At 39.9% G+C, this 20,619-nt stretch overlaps 8 protein-coding genes across 8 annotated transcripts; 5 read left to right on the forward strand and 3 right to left on the reverse strand.

Moving 5' to 3' along the window:
- Positions 1-150: 150 nt before the first annotated feature.
- I206_106421 (uncharacterized protein) lies at positions 151-2,352 on the reverse strand (the record flags this gene model as incomplete). Its single annotated transcript, XM_019158919.1, has 12 exons — positions 151-176; positions 240-513; positions 600-725; positions 782-837; positions 900-1,066; positions 1,119-1,135; positions 1,194-1,348; positions 1,413-1,511; positions 1,569-1,644; positions 1,718-1,977; positions 2,083-2,193; positions 2,265-2,352. 12 exons carry the CDS (start codon positions 2,350-2,352, stop codon positions 151-153), a joined length of 1,455 nt encoding a protein of 484 aa, XP_019008057.1.
- A 393-nt stretch (positions 2,353-2,745) lies between these two features.
- I206_106422 (uracil-DNA glycosylase) lies at positions 2,746-4,582 on the forward strand (the record flags this gene model as incomplete). Its single annotated transcript, XM_019158920.1, has 10 exons — positions 2,746-2,980; positions 3,048-3,259; positions 3,374-3,425; positions 3,476-3,538; positions 3,607-3,623; positions 3,704-3,721; positions 3,787-3,893; positions 3,964-4,033; positions 4,115-4,303; positions 4,391-4,582. The coding sequence occupies 10 exons, from the start codon at positions 2,746-2,748 to the stop codon at positions 4,580-4,582; spliced, it is 1,155 nt and encodes a 384-aa protein (XP_019008058.1).
- Positions 4,583-4,758: 176 nt separating this feature from the next.
- I206_106423 (pre-mRNA-splicing factor SLT11) lies at positions 4,759-6,449 on the reverse strand (the record flags this gene model as incomplete). Its single annotated transcript, XM_019158921.1, has 10 exons — positions 4,759-4,973; positions 5,039-5,162; positions 5,239-5,380; positions 5,461-5,662; positions 5,742-5,821; positions 5,885-6,039; positions 6,132-6,160; positions 6,233-6,243; positions 6,301-6,335; positions 6,426-6,449. The coding sequence occupies 10 exons, from the start codon at positions 6,447-6,449 to the stop codon at positions 4,759-4,761; spliced, it is 1,017 nt and encodes a 338-aa protein (XP_019008059.1).
- Positions 6,450-8,346: 1,897 nt separating this feature from the next.
- On the forward strand, positions 8,347-9,859 carry I206_106424 (uncharacterized protein; the record flags this gene model as incomplete). Its single annotated transcript, XM_019158922.1, has 8 exons — positions 8,347-8,573; positions 8,650-8,706; positions 8,777-8,979; positions 9,054-9,143; positions 9,203-9,247; positions 9,353-9,470; positions 9,540-9,697; positions 9,804-9,859. 8 exons carry the CDS (start codon positions 8,347-8,349, stop codon positions 9,857-9,859), a joined length of 954 nt encoding a protein of 317 aa, XP_019008060.1.
- Positions 9,860-10,776: 917 nt separating this feature from the next.
- On the forward strand, positions 10,777-12,134 carry I206_106425 (protein SYM1; the record flags this gene model as incomplete). The annotated part of the gene is made up of 8 exons (XM_019158923.1): positions 10,777-10,851; positions 10,965-10,986; positions 11,104-11,161; positions 11,301-11,452; positions 11,534-11,601; positions 11,684-11,718; positions 11,780-11,807; positions 12,009-12,134. The coding sequence occupies 8 exons, from the start codon at positions 10,777-10,779 to the stop codon at positions 12,132-12,134; spliced, it is 564 nt and encodes a 187-aa protein (XP_019008061.1).
- A 459-nt stretch (positions 12,135-12,593) lies between these two features.
- Positions 12,594-15,223, reverse strand: I206_106426 (uncharacterized protein; the record flags this gene model as incomplete). The annotated part of the gene is made up of 6 exons (XM_019158924.1): positions 12,594-13,415; positions 13,486-13,689; positions 13,763-13,799; positions 13,861-14,122; positions 14,175-14,534; positions 14,602-15,223. The coding sequence occupies 6 exons, from the start codon at positions 15,221-15,223 to the stop codon at positions 12,594-12,596; spliced, it is 2,307 nt and encodes a 768-aa protein (XP_019008062.1).
- Positions 15,224-15,570: 347 nt separating this feature from the next.
- Positions 15,571-17,189, forward strand: I206_106427 (uncharacterized protein; the record flags this gene model as incomplete). The annotated part of the gene is made up of 9 exons (XM_019158925.1): positions 15,571-15,779; positions 15,887-16,103; positions 16,169-16,213; positions 16,281-16,345; positions 16,424-16,442; positions 16,515-16,620; positions 16,684-16,703; positions 16,771-16,893; positions 17,034-17,189. The coding sequence occupies 9 exons, from the start codon at positions 15,571-15,573 to the stop codon at positions 17,187-17,189; spliced, it is 960 nt and encodes a 319-aa protein (XP_019008063.1).
- Positions 17,190-19,034: 1,845 nt separating this feature from the next.
- Positions 19,035-20,222, forward strand: I206_106428 (uncharacterized protein; the record flags this gene model as incomplete). The annotated part of the gene is made up of 2 exons (XM_019158926.1): positions 19,035-19,502; positions 19,572-20,222. 2 exons carry the CDS (start codon positions 19,035-19,037, stop codon positions 20,220-20,222), a joined length of 1,119 nt encoding a protein of 372 aa, XP_019008064.1.
- Between the last annotated feature and the right edge of the window lie 397 nt (positions 20,223-20,619).

Genomic DNA, 20,619 nt, shown 5'->3' on the forward strand with positions numbered 1-20,619 from the left:
GAGCTTGTAAGAAGGGTCGAATGAAAGGAGTTTATTCGGTTTCGTGCGCACGAGTATAAGTCTATAATTTATGCATGTTTGACTCTCTGAAAACCCAAGAGAAAGCTGGAGTTGTCAATATACTATTCTAGAGCATATCGCTTCAATCCTTTACACCAACTCGAAGTACCTGGCGACTAAATGTAGTCCATTGGGGTCAGCTTCTTGTCACATAATTTTTGGTCAAAGGATAGGCTCACCCTCCCAATCTGTTACAGCCTTTTTCCAAACATCTAATTCATGTTCCCTCGTACCTCCATAATGATCTACAAAGTAATCCCCCAATACCTCTCTAGCTACACTATCTTTCCTCATGAATGATGATACCGCGCCTTCTAAGGAGGTGGGCAAGTGTTTGACTGTATCTCTCGTGACTCCAGGTGAATTGAGAGGACCATACGGAAGCTTGGTCTTGTTCTTCATACCCCTGAATCCGAGAGCGAAAATTGCCGAAAGGGCATAATATGGGTTCATCTGGAGGGTATCTTGTCATTAATAGAATTCCTGCTTTCAATCAAGCTTGCACATCGCCGTGAAATGATAAGAAAGGTTTGACGTACATCCGCACCAGGTACCCTGACCTCAAATCTCGTAGCATATCCCTTAACTCCAGGTCCACTCAATATTCTTACGGAAGCAGCACGTGAATCGTACCCATAAGAAGCAGTATCGGGAGCCCACATTGCCTGATCATTAGTCTCATCAGCCAAGACCTCGCGTCGTGAAAGCATCGAGAGCTCACTTGACCACCTTGTAATCGCTTATACGAGTTTATCGTTGGGCAGAACATCGGCATAACTGCAATGGAAGATTTAGTTACCTTTAAGTGCGTGTATATGCAGACTGTGATAAAAACTTACCATCCGGCATTCCCTCCAACAAACCAGCCAAGAACCACTCAGCTTCCTTGCTCAGGTATTTCACGTCGTCATATTCCGCGTCTTTCCTTCCTCCAGACTTTTCTTCTTCTTCTGAAACAGCAAAAATGTTTTTTCCGTTCTTGTCGCGTAAAGAGACGTGTATATGCCTGTAAGATATGAGTCAGCTTGATTTACCTCGACGTGGTCCAAAGAGCTCACCCAGAACAACCTGGAAGCTATATACAAATCAGTGATCAGCGGTTGTTTGTCTCTATCAATGTCAAGCTAACGAACATCTCCCCAAGGTTTAGCCATGAATGTGGGCATGATGTCATATTTCATGCCCACTGATTTCGCTACGAGCTTGAAGAGACATGCATTGTCCGCCATTCGAGCTGCGTCGGTATATGCCAAAGCAGTCTCAAATACTCCAGGACCAGTCTCGGTATCTAAGTGTAAATTCGATACTCAGCAGTATAATCTCGAGCGTGATCAAGGACCCTTCTGACTAACGATGTCCCTCGACTTCTATTCCAAAGTCAACAGCCATGTCATACAGATCATGGAAATAATCCTGATTGAGTGTGGGGCGTAACACCGAGTATCCGTGCACTACAAGGTTCATAAGCTGGTCTGAAGCATCAGTTCACTGAGATTTGGTTAACTTACTTCCCGGAGTTAGAGATTTGAGATTGTGAAAGTTCTTATCTGCTAACGATTGAGCAGTCTCCTTGTATTGGAAATACTAGAATGCCACGTGAATTAGTCTTAAGCATACCTTATGTGTGGAAGCACATATACATTGACTGAACACATACCTCAAATTCAGCTCCAGCCATCGCTTGGAAACCTAACTCTTGACCCGCTCCATCTTCCAACACAGTACGTAACAAACTTCGAGGATCAACAACCAAAGGCTTGTTGGTTTCGGGAACAATGAAACTACATAGGAAGAAGGGTATATTCTTTTCCCATGTCAATCTTCTATATGTAGATAGATCAATGGTTGCCCATAAATCACGATAACCATTTGACCAATTTGCTACTAAAAGTTCTTTGCCATATGCCAGGTCGTGTACTAAAACGTCGAGTAGATTAGCTGAGTCCAGCTGTCGCATAATCTGGAAGGAAGTCATGGCTGGAGAGTACTGTTGATGCGGGCATGTAGGGAATATAGACCTACTGTCCCATCCATATATTGTAGAACAAAATCCAAATCCATCGCCTTTGACTGAACTTAGGAATTTGTCTTTTGACATGATCTTTCCTCTCAATACTCCATCAACGTCAACTCCTAATGAGATAGGCTAATGCATCAGTATATACCAGCTTGATATGATTGTCCATTGTGATCAATTCCCTTACCTGCTACTTTGACTTTATTGTCATTCTTCAACAATTCCTTAAGTTCCTCGAGATTGGTAGGTGCGCTAGCTGTAGGTGAAGGAGGCATTTTGGCAATGCGTGAAGTAGAACTATGAATCAAGGGCCTTGCTGGGTTAAAATGCACCGGGATACAGACTTCAAAAGGGATGACGGGTAAATATCAATCAATAATTTCAAAGCATCCCCTCAAAAGCATCTGATAACAAGTACTCGAATACGATAACAGCACTAAAATAACCGAATGAGAATGATCTTACCACGTGTTGATGACGCACTGATCGGAAGATATTTCTTATTATTATCGGGATCAGATCTTTTGCTTTGTTAATAACTGAATGTCAGTCGCGTCCAGGTAAAATCCAAAGAAAGAGTAACTACCTAGCCATCATCATCGATTGACTCTTGGACCAATTTACATTGAAATTACTATTTCTGGACTATTCTTTACGAGCCCAACGACATGCCTCCTCAAGCAAAATCGATTTCATCTTACTTCAAACCGACAAACGTTGCTGCTACAGCTAACGGAGCTGTAACCTCTACTTTGTCAACACCGGAAAAACAAAAGAAAAGTACATTAAGTGAAGCAGCCAAAAGAGCTATAGTGGAAGGAGCAGCAGCTGCTAAGGAAGAATCTGAAACAACGGGAGAACCATCTGCGAAAAAGCAAAAAATAGATAGTAGACCTGCAGGTAGTAAGTCAGACTATTTAGCTTTCACTCGATCATTCCGATATGGTATGAAGGGAAATCTGACATTCAGGTATTCAATTAGAAGTAGCAGATATCTTTTCAAGACCAACTACTTCTCCATCAAAATTACCTATTGTTAGATCAAAAAGTCGAGAAGAACTAAAAGCTCGAATAGCTGAAAAACCAGAATGGATAAGTAAATTGAGTTTAGAAGTGGATACTATGGGTGAAGATTGGTTATTGGCTTTACAAGATGAATTCACAAAATCTTATTTCCTCAATGTGAGCTTATCGTTTATTTTCAATCTTCCCCCACTCGTGTTGGTGTTCTTCTCGGATGCCATGTCTGATCTTTTGGACCTGAATTCTATGCTAATGCTGAAGTTATGGTTGCAGTTGAAGGAATTTGTAACGAATGAGCAAAAGACAAAGAAAGTTTTCCCGCCTGGTAAGCTTGCCTAAAGCGTCATATGAAATGATCAGCTGACGGGTCTTCAGCCGAGGATATCTATTCGTGGTCCCGATTTTGCCCTTTGAAAGATGTTAGAGTGGTTATAATAGGTGAGCTACCATGATCTCGTATACTTGGACATCTTTCAGCTCATTGCAAAATGCTTGTCGTTTGGTAGGACAAGATCCGTACCACGTGAGTCATCCTCAAAGGAGGTCAAGATGAAATACGTACCGAGAGCGGCAGCTGACCGCCTAAACCCTACGTTGTTATAGGACGATGGACAAGCGCACGTGAGAGATTTGACTTTGATGAAGCTCACGACCTAAGCTGTACTTACGATTCTACCGTACAATAGGGTTTAGCATTCTCGGTAAGAAAAGGAGTTCGGATTCCACCATCGCTTAGAAATATGTACAAAGAAATGCACGATGAAATACCTGAATTCATTATTCCCAAACATGGGTTAGTAATTTTTGGATTTTTAGTTGTATTATTTCAGACAATAAGCATAACTGAATTGATTTGATTGTAGCGATCTTACAGAATGGGCTAAACATGGTGTATTACTTTTGAATACTTCTTTGACTGTACGAGCTCATGAAGTGAGTTTAACACATTGTCTCCCTGATCAGTCTGGTCATACCTGATAAAATGAGCCTAATCGTAAACATCTTTCTACTCAGGCTGGTTCACACGCCAATAAAGGATGGGATCAATTTACAGCTGCAGTCTTGAAAGTAGTTACTTCAAGACTTTCACCTGGACCTTCAATCGCTTCTACAACAACGAGTGAAAAAGTACCAGGTGGAAAAGGAGTTGTATTTATGGCTTGGGGTGCACATGCAGCAAAAATGTGTGCAGGTGTAGATAATGTATGTTTCCTATTTTCAAATCCTTTTTCCTATTTGTAAAAAGAATCGTGTATATTGAATATAATCTCATTGAATTTCTTAATATAGAAAACTCATCTTATTTTAAAATCTGCTCATCCTTCACCTTTATCTGCAAGTAGAGGATTTTTAGGTAATAATCATTTCAAAAAAGCAAATGAATGGTTACAAGTTAAATATGGTCCAGAAGGAGGTATAGATTGGAAAGCTCTTGGAGCAGGTGAAGATGGTTTGTCGAGTGATCAAAAAATTAGTTTCTGAATTGGACTCGTAAACTTCTAGTATTTCAGGCATTCGGACTTACATATTCCTGATTTTGCTCGTCAAGCGGATTATCTCAATAGTAATTGTAATATAGTCTTATAATGTATACATTAACCATTGTTACAAAATAATATTACCTTATATATGATTGAATATTTTCACTCTACATCATCTTAAGCGCTTTCACTAGTTATAGCAACTGTCCCACTGCCAGAAGCTTCACTACTATCCGTTATAGCTGTAGTAGCTGGTTTGCCTTTTTGTGGCCTAGATCTACCCCAAACTACTTTAGCCTTTTTCCCACCAACTTCTATTCCACCTTGAGCAGATAAAGCTTCTGCAACTCTTTCAGCAAGTGAACGTAATTTAAAATTTATGAATGCGCAATCTATATCATACGAAAACGTAAGTCTCATACTGCTCAAGATTGATACAATGTGATAAAAGACTTACGAGAAGCTTCAACAATCGTTATTGATTTAATTTCAATAGGTTTTACGAATGGACAATAAGCTACTAATGCAGCTCTCACTTCTGATTCGGTAGTTTGAGGTAAACCAAGGAATAATAATGTTGTCTAAATAATCCCAAACAATAGATCATGTCAGTACAACGTGAGAATGAAATTATCATATATGAAAGTATTAACTTACGATGGATTTGTCATCAGGCGCTTTCATTCCTTTACTCTCAGCTGATTCTCTCAACATTTTTTTAGCTACTGGATCATTTTTTCCATAATACCTATCCACCATATTTTGTTTAGACAATTCTCCTTCTTTCGGTATTTCATGCCTTTAAAAAGAACGAATCAACCCACATCAGTATTTTTATTCTCATTCCTCGCTGAAATCACAATATGAATGATTGCTCACCTGAAAGGACATTCTCCGCCACGCTTACAATCACCTTTAACGAAGAAACTACATATATGAGGTCTATTTCGTTTATAGAATGGATCAGACCTTGCAAGACCTTTCAACATTTCTCTTCCTGCTCGATTGGCTACTTCAGAATCGAAAGTTTGGCCATCAGGTGAATCTGCCATTTGAGCTTCTAAATTCTGTATGTAGTATTCTACGTTTTCGGAGTTATCTATCAGTACTTGATCTCTCGTTTCGATAAATTTGATGGGATGCTGGGTTTCGAAACTCACGCTTATTGATATCTGATGTTGGTGCTTGAGCTTTTCGTCCTAAAGCTGCATCTCGAACTTGTACAGGTAATCCATATTCACTAATTTGCGCGAATATTAGCTCTTTCCGCATTCAATCTATATATTCAAAGAGATAGACATACAGGTCCAGTAGACAAGTCTGACATACACCCTTTATTTTGGCGCAAGTGTTACAAACCTCAGTCTTTTTATATCTGGCTCCAGCTCCTGGATTCCACCTGAAAACTGTGAATGGTCGATTACAAATCTTACATTCGTTTCCGAATTCTTGCTTCGACTACGAATAAGACCGAGGCAGAATGAGCTGTTGTCAGTTCGGTCTTGGTTCCGATTATATATGTTGAGATATATGGGATTTGTTGTACTCACCATCCGCACATATGGATTTGGCCCCAGACCTATTATTAAGAGCAAATCAATCAGCTTATTGAGATCTATACAACCAGCTTTCAGTCTACGTTTTGACGTACATGTTTCGCACCTGATCGTCCCATTTGTCAGCTACTAATTTCAGCTGAGAGTCACATGACGGACTTACAATATTGGGAAATCTGAACTTTCCACTCCTATTTTCTATAATTCATGAACATTGAGTTGTCAGCAATATGATCTTACCCGAGGTAGACCCCGGATTTGCGGGAGAGAATAAGTGTATACACCCACATTGATGTCGTGTTTGGCTGGCATCTTGATAACCCTCGACAGCGGACAGAAAGAATCCTTGAGAGAAGACGATAAGCAGTTTAGTAACTAATGACTATTGTCGCTATATCTCTAGAAATCAACAATGCTTGATGGTGGCGATATGATATTCTCCATATTTACACGTGTTATATAACCTGATATTTGGCTTTGATAGATTTGATTCCGTCCATCGATCTCCATGAAGTCTAAATAAATACTCATGTCAAGAACCAAACAAACAATGAGAGTCTGACATCAACCATTCATCGAGCTTGACTCGTAGCTCTATATGAAGAAGCTAAAAGGATCGACTCTCGTGTACCTCCTGTAGTGGGTGCTAGCTGGATGTAACGATTTTCAATTGCGCTCATATGTTGGGGAACATCGGAGCCAGGCGTAAAATGACGCACGGTCCACCGAGATGATTTTGACTCTCCTCCCGTACATCAGAGGGAAAGACTTGACCCGGCCGTTCTTTCAATTGGCTTGACGACATCTCCCCAGTAATAGAACGATTCTCGATCGGTTTCTCGGTTAGGCCAATCTGGTTATCGCCAATCTTGTTCTGGCTTAAAATGATAAGGAGAGATCGAATCACTCTTCGAATACGCACTTTTTGCTCAAGCTCAGAGCCACCGCACGCTCCTTTGTGATCATCTGAACGACAAGGGTTGAGGATCAAGTCCCTTCTATGGGATTATTAGTCTCAGGACAGTCAGTGATGGACGATCTCCGTTCCTCGCGAATGTATCCGAGGCTCATAATTTCAGTTGAGACAGAATTGTTGAGATTTACACAGGATGAAACTTCGCAGAAAACAACAAAAGACAGCTTTGAAGGATCAGCTTGTGTGTGTATCAAGCCCGGGAACCAAAAATCAACAAATCTTTCAACTCTGATATATCGGGCGCCGAAACGCTTTTGTTTAACGTCAGAGGCGATGTAAAATGGATCAATGCGTAACCTGAAACACGACCTTTTCACAATCTATACAAAATCAAATCTCCGTAGGAACACTCGAAACATTGTACTCTTTCGTTGTCATTAGGTTTAAAACATCGTCAGAATGGATACTGACGATACCCTCAATCTTACACTTTCAGCCGCTCAAAGCAACCTTCATCGTTGTTAACGGATCACTGGATTTGGACAAAACGAGCTTTGTATAAAAGAGGACGACGCCATCTGAGAAGGATGGAGTAACGGGTATATGTATCCTTTATACACACGGACTTTTTAGTTTACCGTCAACGCATTATGTGCGTTTTAATCTATTGACCTTTGGACCTTTGGACGTTCTACCGTCTCTAAAGTTTATGGGCAACATAAAACAAGTAGAACTCGAGGGTGAAATTGTTGTTGGTTCAGTTGGTTGATCGTGAAAAGGGGTTCCCTTTTGATTGCACCTAGCTCTGACTTACTGACTCACTGTTTACTAAACAACAAGGGATGTCGAAAATAAACCTAAAGGAAGATACTGGTCAAATCGTTCTCACGTTTTAGACTTCTTAGCTCATACTGACTCTTTGTTCCCTTTGTCATAAAGATATATACTCATTCAACAGTCTTCTTCTTCTCCTTTTTCTGATCTTCATTCTACATTCTAATTTCCCTGCTCTGCGCATCTCATTCCCATATTCCCACATTTATTCTTCTCATATTATAACCGCACTCCTTTATCCAAATACCTATCTTTATTGAATTAACACCATCTTTCAATCGAATCAGATAATTGATATATCTATCTATCTTTCTATCTATCCTCTTATTCCCCTGAACTCAACAGCACGTTCCACTTCACATCGTCTTTCATCTGATTCCTGATCGTTATCACCTAATTCCTTCCTCTCTCTCTGTCTCGTATCTTCATCTCGCCACCATCTTTGACCTTACTGACAAAATGTTGAAATCGACAACTATCTTCCTAACTCTTATCTCATTGGCCAGTTCAGTATCAGCAGGTGGATTTGGAGGATTCTCAAGAGGAAGTTCATTCAACTTCGGTTGTGGTTCTTCAATCAAACAAAAAGCAACTCATGAACAAAAAGATTGGTGCTCATCTTCTGGAAGTTTCTTCACTGATTATAAAGGTAGTCCTCTATGTTGTTCAGATCATACTAGAACACCGTAAGCTACTGTTCCAAATTATAATCCTCTTACAAAGTTAGCTGATGGGGTTGTATTTTTCCTTTTTGGAAAATAGTCCATCAAATGGAATTACTTGTCCATTTGGCTGGTCTCAACATTTCAAAGCCGGATGGTGAGCTAATTTCAACGATCCATCTCCGTGTCTCCTCCACTAATTTTCAATCCGTTCGCACATAATTCAGTTGCATTCCACCTCAAGAAGTTTCTCCATGTGATTGTGGTGAAGGATATACTTATGATAAAAATACTCACAAATGTGTAAAAAACACTGGTAAATGTCATGGTGGTCAATGGTGGCATGATCGATCGGTCACATGTTGTGATGATTCTTGGCAACACAATCCACCTAAAGGTGATTGTCCAAGTGGTATCAAGTGTCCTTCTGGTAAGTACAACTGTTTGTTGCGCCTCTTGAGGAGGCAGTTCCAGGGGGTTAATCGATACGATACGGGTTAATAGGTTGGTTCTGGCACAAAAACGACAAGAAATGTAGACCCAATGGTCCAAGATCACCTGAACCAGATTGTGATGATTGGGATGAACACAACCGTAAGTTAATTACTTTTACTGTTGTCAAAAGGCAATCCATTAACGATAAGTATACGTAGACTGTTGTGGTGGACATACTGGACCATCTCAAGGACCAGGAAAAGGTAATCAAGGTCAGTCAAATCATAAAGGTGGCAAGTATCCTTGGGGAGGCAACAATTTCAATCAAGCTGACTTTGAAAATTGGTGGTCTAAATTCGATTCAAAAGGTAATAACGGTGGTAATAAATGGGGATGGAAACGTAATGATATCCAACAACAACAAACTTTAAGCTTCCCTCAAACTGATCTTGATAAAATGTATTGCCCTGGTTCTCTTCATGCTTGGTGAGCTCATCCTTTTCTCCTATCGCTTACTATTGGCATGGCTAATTATGTTTCGATGATTGTTGATAGTACCGTACCTACCGCTGGAGGTGGTGAATGGGCTTACGAATGTGTTGATTTCGCTACTGAACTTGAAGCTTGTGGTGGTTGTGTAGGATCAGGTGGTCAGGATTGTACTCAAATTCCACACTCCCTTGCAGTAGGATGTGAGATTGGTACTTGTGCAGGTGAGTAACTATATTCACCTTCAATCCCGAAGAAGGAAGCTATTGTATATACAGTCACAATCTTGCTCCCTCTTGGATTATATACTTGACTGACTTTTGTCGATAGTCTACACCTGTAAACAAGGATTCCAAGCCAACGGAACTTCCTGCGTTGCTGTATAACCTTTGCTCCAAGTTCAGCTTGGCAAACCAAAAAGGACATTATCTTGCTTAATTGGCTAGCTGTGTATAAGATTGGAATTAGACGGAATGTATCGGACAATTAATTTCTTTCATTTCTTTTACGTATATAACTATATATTTAGATCTTTCTGCCCTTTTTTCATTCTTTTATAGTATTATTCATTATCTCTCTTTCACTTGACTTTTACTTTCGCATCTCCTACTCTGCCGACCTGGATCAAATCCACGTGCCGAAGAGAGTATGATAAACGACGTATTTGATTTATCGGACATTCAGGTGAATTTGATCTTTCACGTTAATACATTATACAATTCTTTTTCTATATATCGATGAAGGTCTGTTATAGAATGCAAAATATCAGCAAGGATGTGTCCGTGAAGCGTAGATATCGTTGGTGTTTTTCCTTTTTTCTTATCTATGAACATCGTCTGGGTAAACTCTATGAATTCTCTAGCAAGCATTGCACCAGCAGAGATGAATAGATGACGTAATGGAGCTTAACTCCCGGCTAAACGCTAAAAGCTATTAAAGTTTTGAATGTGACTAATTCTATATCATGAGCATAGCTCTAACCTCATATCCTTGCTTCGTAGATCATTTCCGCGTATATTAGACAAGGCCATTCATAGTTCCCCTGTTCAGACCGATTGATCGCCTGTATTCTCTTTAAAGCGACCTAGACAGAAAATTCTTGGGTTTCAAATCCAAAATTGAACACCCCGCGGGACCCCCTTTCTTTGTTCGCTCCAAAACTTTGTTCGTTCTTCAACATCAAGAGTCATTTTTGAGTATCCACTTAATCATACTTTGCTTTCCTACCTAGAGTATAAAATTCTTTTGTATCTCAGTTATCATTCTTCAACTTTGACGGAACAGGATTAGAGAAGGCGACAAAATGGCTGGATTATTAGGTGCTTATTCCACTTTCTTGAGTCGAAGACCTTTGATAGGAGGTATGGCTTCTTCAGCTGTGAGTTCGGAAATTACAATCTCAAATTCGGACCTCGATACTCCTTTTTACGGTTCTGCCAGATGAGTACAGCATATCATATAAGACCATACTGACCGACATGAGCTTTATAGGTCCTCTTCGCTACTGGTGATGGTAAGTCTTTGTCAATTCTCTTCGAATGACGCGTCAGAATTTTCGCGAAGTCCTACTTCTGATGGCATCCAACCCACTTACTGGGGAAGGACGTGGCTGAGATCTTCTGCCTTACAGTCGTAGCTCAGCAATTGATAGAAAAGAAGGGATCCAAGCATGATTTCGTCAGGACTGCGTGAGTATTCTCGAGTTGCAGTGAAAGTCGTCTAGGCTGATACAAGTACTCCTTTGTTTCTTTTTCTCCTACGATACCCAATTCCGGGCTCATCATCTCCTCTAATTCGACGTGATGGAAAACAAACTTGAATAATCAGCCGAATCGTAGTTTGGGGAGGAGGTATTTTTGCCCCCGCAGTAACAGTATGGTTTAGAGCATTGGAAAGATTACCTATCAAATCTAAATGGCCCGCTACTTTCGCTAGAGTAGGATTAGATCAATTTGTCTTTGCTCCTTTCGTTTTGACTGGTGAGTATTTGACGCAAATATATGCAGATCAATTCAAAGATATCCCAATATCAGAACAACGCTGATTTATGGTACAAATAGGCTTCTTCCACGCTATGACCCTTATGGAAGGCAAAACTCTTGCTGACGCCAGAGCTAAATGGCAAGAGGTGAGTTGGGTTTATTTTCGCAGTCCATTCCGCTTAATCATTTTGCGATAAATGTTTATACACTGACATTTCCGTTTATTAGGCTTTCGTACCTACTTTGAAAGCGAATTGGATGTTGTAAGTCACGTTGATCTACCTGTACTCCTTCGAATGACATGAAAGCTGATGATTCGTACAGATTTGTCCCTTTCCAAACTCTTAACATGGTATGTCAGATATCGTCCACTACCAGTGATGCCGTACATAAGCTGATTTGATGCCCCTTGTAACCTTCTGCGCCACTTCAAATAGGGTGTAAGTAATTTTCTTTTATACCCTTCCAAGAATGCCTCGTTCTTCAATCTTCTCTGCCTGTTGGTAATTTAGCGATTTCAAATGTAGAGCTAACAATACCTAACTGTACATAGTTTATCCCCTTCCAATACCGACTTTTAGCTATTAACGCTGTAAACATTCCATGGAACGCTTTCTTATCTTTACAGAACGCTAAACCTAAACAAGTTGAGAAAGCTGAGAAGGACTTAGAAGCTTAGTCGTATACAAAAAGAGGCAATCGGCGGGGGTGGTTGAGACGAAACGCGGTTTATATTCAATCATTTAGATGCTGAATAAAACTCATGGGAACACAAGAAACTCTTAGATATGGTCATAGATTATACAAAAATAGACGAGCATGTATCATTGATTCCCATTAATCAAGCTATTCCAGGCTGGTTTGAACATTGGTCAACATGTTTTCTGTGCGAAACTTTGAGTAGTGAACATGCCTTCCGGACTGCACGGGGATGAAATGATATGACGATACGAAAGACTTGAGAGCATCGTTGCTATATATTGCTTGTACATTGTCGCGCTTTACAGCTTGATGACCAAATACAAAAGGACACATCATGAAGGTCAATAAAATTACAGCGTAAGGCAATCTTGGAGAAACAGAGAAATTTCATCCTATTGACCAATATATTAGGGGTTCTAGCGTAGCTAGATTTCTACTAATCATCACTTTCATCTGAAGAATCATCACTACTAACTTCATCTTGACCTATTCCACTTGCTAGTCTTCTTCTACCTACACCACCTTCTATGAAACCACCATTTGGTTGAGGTTGATTTTGATTTTGATTATTATTTAAATCAAAATTAAATTGTGTAAAATCATCATTATCATTATTATTATTATCAATTTGATCTTGATCTTGATCAAAATTTGAATCTGAAAGATCATTTAAAGCATTTGAAGCAACTTGATTATTTAATAAATCTTGTGTATTTTGATCATATTCTAATTCTGCAGCTTGAGCATCAGGTGTTTTTGGAATTTGATTTAAAGTATTTTGATCTAATGTATCTAATTCAGCAGCTAATAAACGTGACATTTCATCTTCCATTTCATCAACTTCAACTTGTTCTAGATCATTTTCATCATTTTCATTCATATCTTCTTGACCTTCCTCATCTACATCTCCTTCTCCATCTTGTTGATTATCTTCATCTACATCATCATCATCATCTCCAAATAAGTCATCTTCATCCGAATAAGGAATTGAGGATCCTCTTTCATCTGTACGTTTAGCCATTGGTGTACTTCCTTCTCCATCGCCTTCATTATCAACTTCATCTTCCTCAACTTCTGCATCGGCATCGTGATTTTCCATGTCCACATCTTTATTGATTCCACCTTCACCCGCAGCAGTTCCGTTGCTGAATTGCAGAGTATCCTCGTTTTTGCCCAAATCATCTTGCAATATTTGCCTTGAAGCAATCTTAGCTTGAACATCAGCTTGTAAGCCCGAGATAGTCTCTTCGAAACGTTTCTATGAGAATCCGTGCGCGTCAGCTTACTAGCTTTGACAATCTTAAAAGATCTGATAGAAAGAAATTCACCATCATGATTGGATTGCCGCCAACGAATCCAGCTCGTTTCTTTTCGATAGCAGCTTCAAGTGCCTTGATTTCATTGGTGAACTGCTTAATCTTCGCACGCTTCTCAATCGTTTCGTCATCTTCCTCAGACTTATCTCCGTCGTCTTCGTCATCGTCTTCCGATCCGGAACGATCTTCATCTACAGAATGCTCCGATCCATCAGACTGCAAACAATCAAAAATGACCAAATCAGTTACTGAACTGAAATTGGTTCTTCTGAAAGAAGTCTGAACTTACACCTTCCATCTCCTCCATGAGAGCCGCGGCCAATTCCCTGTACACGACCATCAGCTACTTGGCACCAGCATGAGAAGCAAATGAGGAGGATAACATACTGATCTAGTGTTCCATCTTCTTCACCATCCTCGCCATCATCTTCTCCGTCATCGCCTTCACCTTCTTCACCCATATCAGTCCCGTAATCGCCTTCCCAATCTTCCATCTGAGAAGCAGTCACTGAACCAGGATCGTCATAAGCACCTTCTCCATAGCCGAATTCCGATCCTGATTCTTGATTATACCACTGAGTAGCATTCGGATCGTAATCTATGTAATATTGATCTGCTATCTCTGGATCAGGATGCATGTCGATCAGATCTATGTGACCCAATTGTCAGTCAAAGGTGAGTTTAGGATACGGAAGACTTACCATAATTGTGTTCTTCACTTTCGGCATCCTTCTTTAACAAGTCTTCCACCTGTTCCTCAACAACCTCAATTGCTCGTCGGCTCAACCGTTTCCTGAATCTCCGTTTCCGTACATGTCTCATTGGCGGAGTGATACCATGCGGCCAAATATACTCGTCAATCTTGAGAGGGATAGATATGATCTCATTTTCATCTTTTAAAGGTTTAGCACTTGGGTCAATGACCAGCATTTGAGAGATATCGCCAATTTTGAATAAATGGCGATTATCAAAGGTTTTTTGAGATTCTATTATGTTAGGTAGATCGACAAGCTTGGCTGAATATATATTATTGTTGAATTTGAATGCAGCTCTACGAGAGTCTACAATTTGCGAAACAAGTCATCTTAGCAATAAGTAAATTAAAGTGATAAAAAAAAGCTAACTCACCCAAAAATTTGAATTCTACATTCTCAAGATCTTTTCCTTTTCCTTTAATCATTTCTTTTAATCCTATAGGTATTCCATGTTTTGCATTTCCTTCCGCTATATCTTTAGGTACACGAAGTATGAAATGTTCTTCGAAATTTATGGGATCATCAGGATTTTCATCTAATTCTCTATCATATTCACCTAAAAATGAATTAAATCTTCCATTACTACTTTCTCCTGTATTTCCTTTTGATAATTTATTAAAACTTAATTTTAATTTTGTTTTAATTTGACTTGCTCTTTCACCTTCTGCTACTGTTCTTTCCGATATTCTCGTTGAAGATCTCATACCTCCTCCCCCTCCTCCTCCTCCTCTTGATCCTCTTGAACCTCTGCCGCCTCTGGATCCCCTTCCTCTACCTCTACCGCGACCTCTTCCCCTAGATCCCCTCCCGCTTGTAGGTATATCGTTCGTATGTAGATATCCATTTGCTGATCCTGCTGCAGAATATGTGACGCTTTCTCCTATAGTAGGTAATGCAGAAGAGTGATCCACTGAATATAGCGCATCGGATGACGCTGAAAAGGGCGTTGCATTGTATGTCGAAGGTCCAGCTTGAGACGAAGAATCGTAATCCATCTTCGACGTATGTGCTTCAATAGGTCTTCCTTGAGAGTTACCGTGCTTGAGAATCCACGAGCATCAATTCTCGTTGCTGGGAAGCCTGTTGGAGTATCGATAAATATGCGCTGAAGGACTGTAGAACTAATTTGAAATCAAGAAAAGAATTCAGTGATATATTATTGTCAACATTGGACTGACAGCCCTCCACTTTCTAGCTTGAATGATGCCATGGATTTGATCCCGTCGCCAATACAAAACGCATCTATTCTATATCTCTTCTTGTCTCTGATTCCAAGGTATTGCTCATTCCCTACACACGCTAGCACTTTTGTGCGGCTTTACGTAGATCGCACACAGGCAATATGGGAGGTACGCAAGAATTGGAGCGAAAAAGCCGAGGTGAAAGTCGAGATCGTACTCAAAATTCGAGGAGAGGAGAAGACCGACATCATTTGCGCACAGACCATCGAGATCGCGACTACGATAGACGTGATAGAGATAGAGACGGAGGTAGGAATAGAGAACACGACAGGAGTAGGGAGCAACGTACATCTCGTCGCGATAGCTACAGGTGAGTCTCGCTTTTCAGCGATGATGCTGTATACTGTGCTGTTTCTGGATAGTTTACTCCTTTGTTGTGTTTTTGACTCAATGAAAAGTCAAGCTGATATCTGCAAGTCGTTCTCGCTCTCGATCGCGATCACCTTCTCGTCGACATCATAAAGATGGAAAAGACAGAGAAGATAAAAAATCGAAACATCGACGTAGAAGATCACGTTCATCAAGTTCGACCTCCTCAAGCTCTGAAAGTCATAGTGAAACTGAAAGTGAGGATGAGCGAAGGAGAAGAAGACGAAAGGAGAAAGAGCGTAGGCGAGAAAAAGAAGATAAAGATGTATGCTCGTATCAAATTATTAGAGGAACAGAAGGGTTTTTCGTGCTGATTAGCGAGTTTTGCAGGAACGCAGACGTAGAAAGGAGAAAAAACGAGCTAAGAAAGACAAGGTGAGCAATGATGCGGTTTGCACGATGAAACGTGCGATGGATGCTGATGTGCGTCCATGATGTACAGAAGCGAAGGGGAACGGCCTCCTCTACGGCTCAGTGGGGACAATATGGTTTGATATCTGAAATTGAGTGAGTGATTAGAGTATTTGCGATTGCGAAGATCAGAACGCGTTGAACACAGCTGACATGACCCCCAACTAATCACAGTCTACCAAAAAAAGACTCTGTATATCAAGTTTTTTGCCGCAGAGTATCTCTGTTCAAATGTGCTGACTTGAATTTATGTGACTATTTGTAGGAATTTCGAGCATGGCTAGTAGAAGAACGCAAAATCAATCCTGAGACAGTATCAAAAGAGCGTACTAAGAAAGAATTTGCTATCTTTGTAGAAGATTACAATACAGGTTGGTCGTTGAACTCCCTGAACTCAAGGTAGCCGGCGCTAATCGAATTTCTATTTGAAATAGCGACTCTACCGCATGATAAAGTGAGTGGCAAATTGCCTCCGAACACTCTCTACTGCCCATCACCATTGTGCTGACTCTCAGAATTAGTATTATGATATGGCCAAATTCGAGAGAAAGATGAATATGATACGCTCAGGTCAAACTTTACCTGATGAAAGTGGAGAATACGATCCGTTGGCCGATATGAAAGCGCATACTTCGAGTTTAAGAGTACGTTCCCTTGTTCCTTCGTATTTCCACCCCTCTTGTCTCACATGACGATGACCTTCACATCCGCTCTACTGCCTAACTTCACCCGCTATCTCCGAATTGAGCCGCATGATGTCTAACGTGCCTTTTGTGACATTTAGACTTCAGCACCAAAAGAGAAAGACACTTATCTATCAAAAGAGAAGATAGCAGAATTGCGAAGAGTTGAAGCTGAACGTACAGAGATTGCAAAAAGACGACAAATGGGTTTAGACGTCAATAAGAATTTGGGTGTAAGAATGGAAGACATCATTTAGCTTAAATAGTGATACACGGGGTATATATCCACATATTTTGCTATATACCTGAAGTTTTGTGTGGCAATTTCACTGGAATCACTGTTACGGGAATCTAAGCATGACTCATGATTCCCATTTTGGGTTAAACTGATGATGAAGGATTGTTGGATCCCGAATAAAAGACATTATCGGCATGTGAACCTTATTTTCTTTTTGGTTGGATGAAAAGCTTCGGCCTTCACCCCACATGGGAACTTGTGCCTTTTTCCACGAATCTTAATGTTTTTCTCCCTCTTTTGTCTCATCACTAGTAGTCATAGGGCGAGAAGTGCCTCGGTGTTTAACATTATACAGCAGCAAGAGGAACGAAGCTGGAATCTAATGTCTACATAAGATTTCTCGTAAATGATTATATCACTTGTTGGGTCATTCCTCTCTAGATGTGGCGAAGCATTCGTATGATCGCCGAGATCTGTATCTAACCATCTTGATTGAAATTATCATGTGATTTCGAAAATGCGGGAATCCAGCATCATATCAACTCGTGTTATCTTCCGGCAGCGTCAGATCCCGAATATACTCCCTTGATTTGGAAAAAAAAAAAAAACGTCGTATAACGAAAAGGAGATGCTAGAAATCAGCTTTTTTAAAGTGTGGCTTTTCCTTTTTTTTCTGTTTTATTGGGAAATGGTGCCGTTAGTGATCTTTTTCTTTGATATAGGTCCTGAGAATGATGTAAATTCCGGTAGATACAGAAAAGACTGAAGCTTGACAGGAAAAAGGGTCGGAGAAAGAGGCGTGATCGAAATAATATGAAACATTCACAAAAAGTAACCTTGATAATTGGGATTTCAATTCAAATTCTGACTAATCCTTACAATCGTCAAGTCCGAAAAAAGAAGCTTACAATCCACCGCCATGTTAAAAAGTGGCTTTGAAACGATTGAATGGATTCTTACCACTAAGATCGACATGACTATGTGGCGTAACGATCTTTTGAACATATATATCTTTCTATGCATATTGCAATAACTTCATTTAATAGTATTACTTCATTTATTCGGGCCTTTTATATCTATAATTTACGTACTTTACTTTAGCTTTTATAATCTTTTGGCTCTCTCTTTTCTCCACATATTTAATATCAAACGAACGATTTGCATTTTAACGATATCATTTTACGATAACGACTGATCAACGCCTTTACGAAACATAAAATCAACATTGTCCCGTTCTTATATAACAGCAAAAACGGTACAAATTTTATCAGAATCAAACACATAAAAACTAGAAATTGTAACTGAAACTTTAAAAGATCTACTTGATTCCAAGGCCCTGTTTCAAAAAGTAAATTCGGAGATTAAAGTAAAGACTCAGTGCAAAAGGAACCTTCAGAGGCAAACAAGATTAGATTACGACGATTTTTTGTTTTTTCTTTTTAGGAGAAAAAAAAAAACCATCCCGACGAATTTGACCCGATATTGTAAGACGAGAGTCAAACTAAAAGCCTAAAGACTTACATACGAACGACCCTTGTTTCTCCTCTTTTATATAACGTCATTATAAAAACAAGATAAGGGAAAGAAATCTCCCCTCAAGTCGATCATTCTTAAATTAGGTAAGCTTTTACTCTCTCCTTCCCTATCGAATCGTAATTTCTCCATTCAGGAGAGAGTAGATCCCTTATTTAGCTGACATTTATCTTTTGTGGGAATCTCATCTTCCGTTACTCATCTTTTAGTGTGATAAAACTCCTTGGCTGCTGAAGTAATCTATTCAACCAACTGCATTTCTTCCTTTACATTTCCTGCTCAGATCTTTACGCATTACGCAGCACACCTCACTCAAAATCTGTAAGATATAATGACTTCTCATAATCAATTCGACTCGACAATCAAATCGACCTGCAGACCAAAGATAAGTAAACGGTCTTACCCATGTATGGATGATCAAACCCCTCAATATTCACCTTTTTCTCATATTCAACCTTTACCATCCCCTTTAAACCCTGCACAAGAACCTCTTCGACCATACCATGGCGAAGGCAGTACAATGATACCTTCAAGAAGGTCATCGGGCTACGACTTGGCACCATTTACCAGCCAACCATTATCCTACCCTCCCCCGGGGGCAATATTGACTCATCCATCGTTCGCTCAACCTCAGCCACAAGTCATCTCTTACTCCCAAACTCCACAGAGGGAATTCTCCTTCATTTTCGAGACCGGCAGAAAAGAACCCAAGTCGAAAAAAATCAAAGTACCTAAAGACACAAAAGTACCTACAAGTCGACAACGGCCAGTCTTGGCAAATAAGTGTTTCAAAGATTCTGTAAGTAAATTATCCTACAGTTGACAAGATGTTCGAGTGAAATGTGGCTGACATTATCAATTTCATAAGAATGTAGCCCTAACTCGTAAAGCTAAACCACCTTCTTTGAATCTGAAAGATTCAGCGAAGGCTTTCATGATGGAGCTTGATCAAACGACGTATATGCCTTCACCACCTCCCACAGCCGGGTTACTTCGTTCTCGTGAATTACCCGTCGTTTCGGATCTTCCTCCCTATCAGACTTTTGGGCAGCCCCAAAATCCATACGTGTCTCCTAGATTGACATTGAGTCATCGAGGTGGACCAGAACAGCCCTCATCCTCATATAATTACTTCACTACGTCTCCGCTTCATGACTACCGCCACGAATCATATGACCATCAAGATTCACCTCCTTTACCTATCAATGCTCCTGTACCTAGAGCGCCTATGCAAGCGTATACACCATTCTTCGAGGATGATTTATCTTTCCCTGATGATGACTTAGATGGTGAATACGAAATGGAAATTGAGTATAATCATCAAAGTAACAATGCTCAAGAAGGAGTATGCCATGGTTTAGGATTAAATTTGGGTGAAAAGAAAATCGAAATGATGGACTTTGTGCCTAGTAAACCTTCTTTGGCACTCATGATGAGTAGTGAAAATGATCATCAAAGCACAATAAGTAGGATATCGGAAACAAATTCAAATTTGATGGGATTAGGTCTTTCAAATTGATTTAAAAGCAGAAGACAAGAGAGTGGCAGTGGGGAAATTGACGAAAAAATAAAGTAGAAAAGAAGAAATTACAATGTATAAAAGTATTAACGAATATGAAATGCAACGAATTTAAAATTACAATTACAATAACGAAATGTGAATTCAGTCCTTCATTCACCAACCTTTAACAACTAACTTCTTGACTACAAATGATCTCTCCCAGATGACATATCGGGCACGTGTATAAAGAGAATGTGCCCCACTCTAACATCTGATCATTCCGGGGTTATTGTTTTACCGCCGGTTACATCGGGTTAAGTAATACGAGTAGTGTGTATTGACCACGTGGATATGGTGTATACTCGCTTTGTTTTGATTGAGCTACGTTGAGACGTTGAGCATTTAATTAACGCAC

This window comes from Kwoniella pini, chromosome 9 (assembly GCF_000512605.2).
Source record: "Kwoniella pini CBS 10737 chromosome 9, complete sequence".
In the NCBI taxonomy this organism is placed as follows: Eukaryota; Fungi; Basidiomycota; class Tremellomycetes; order Tremellales; family Cryptococcaceae; genus Kwoniella; species Kwoniella pini.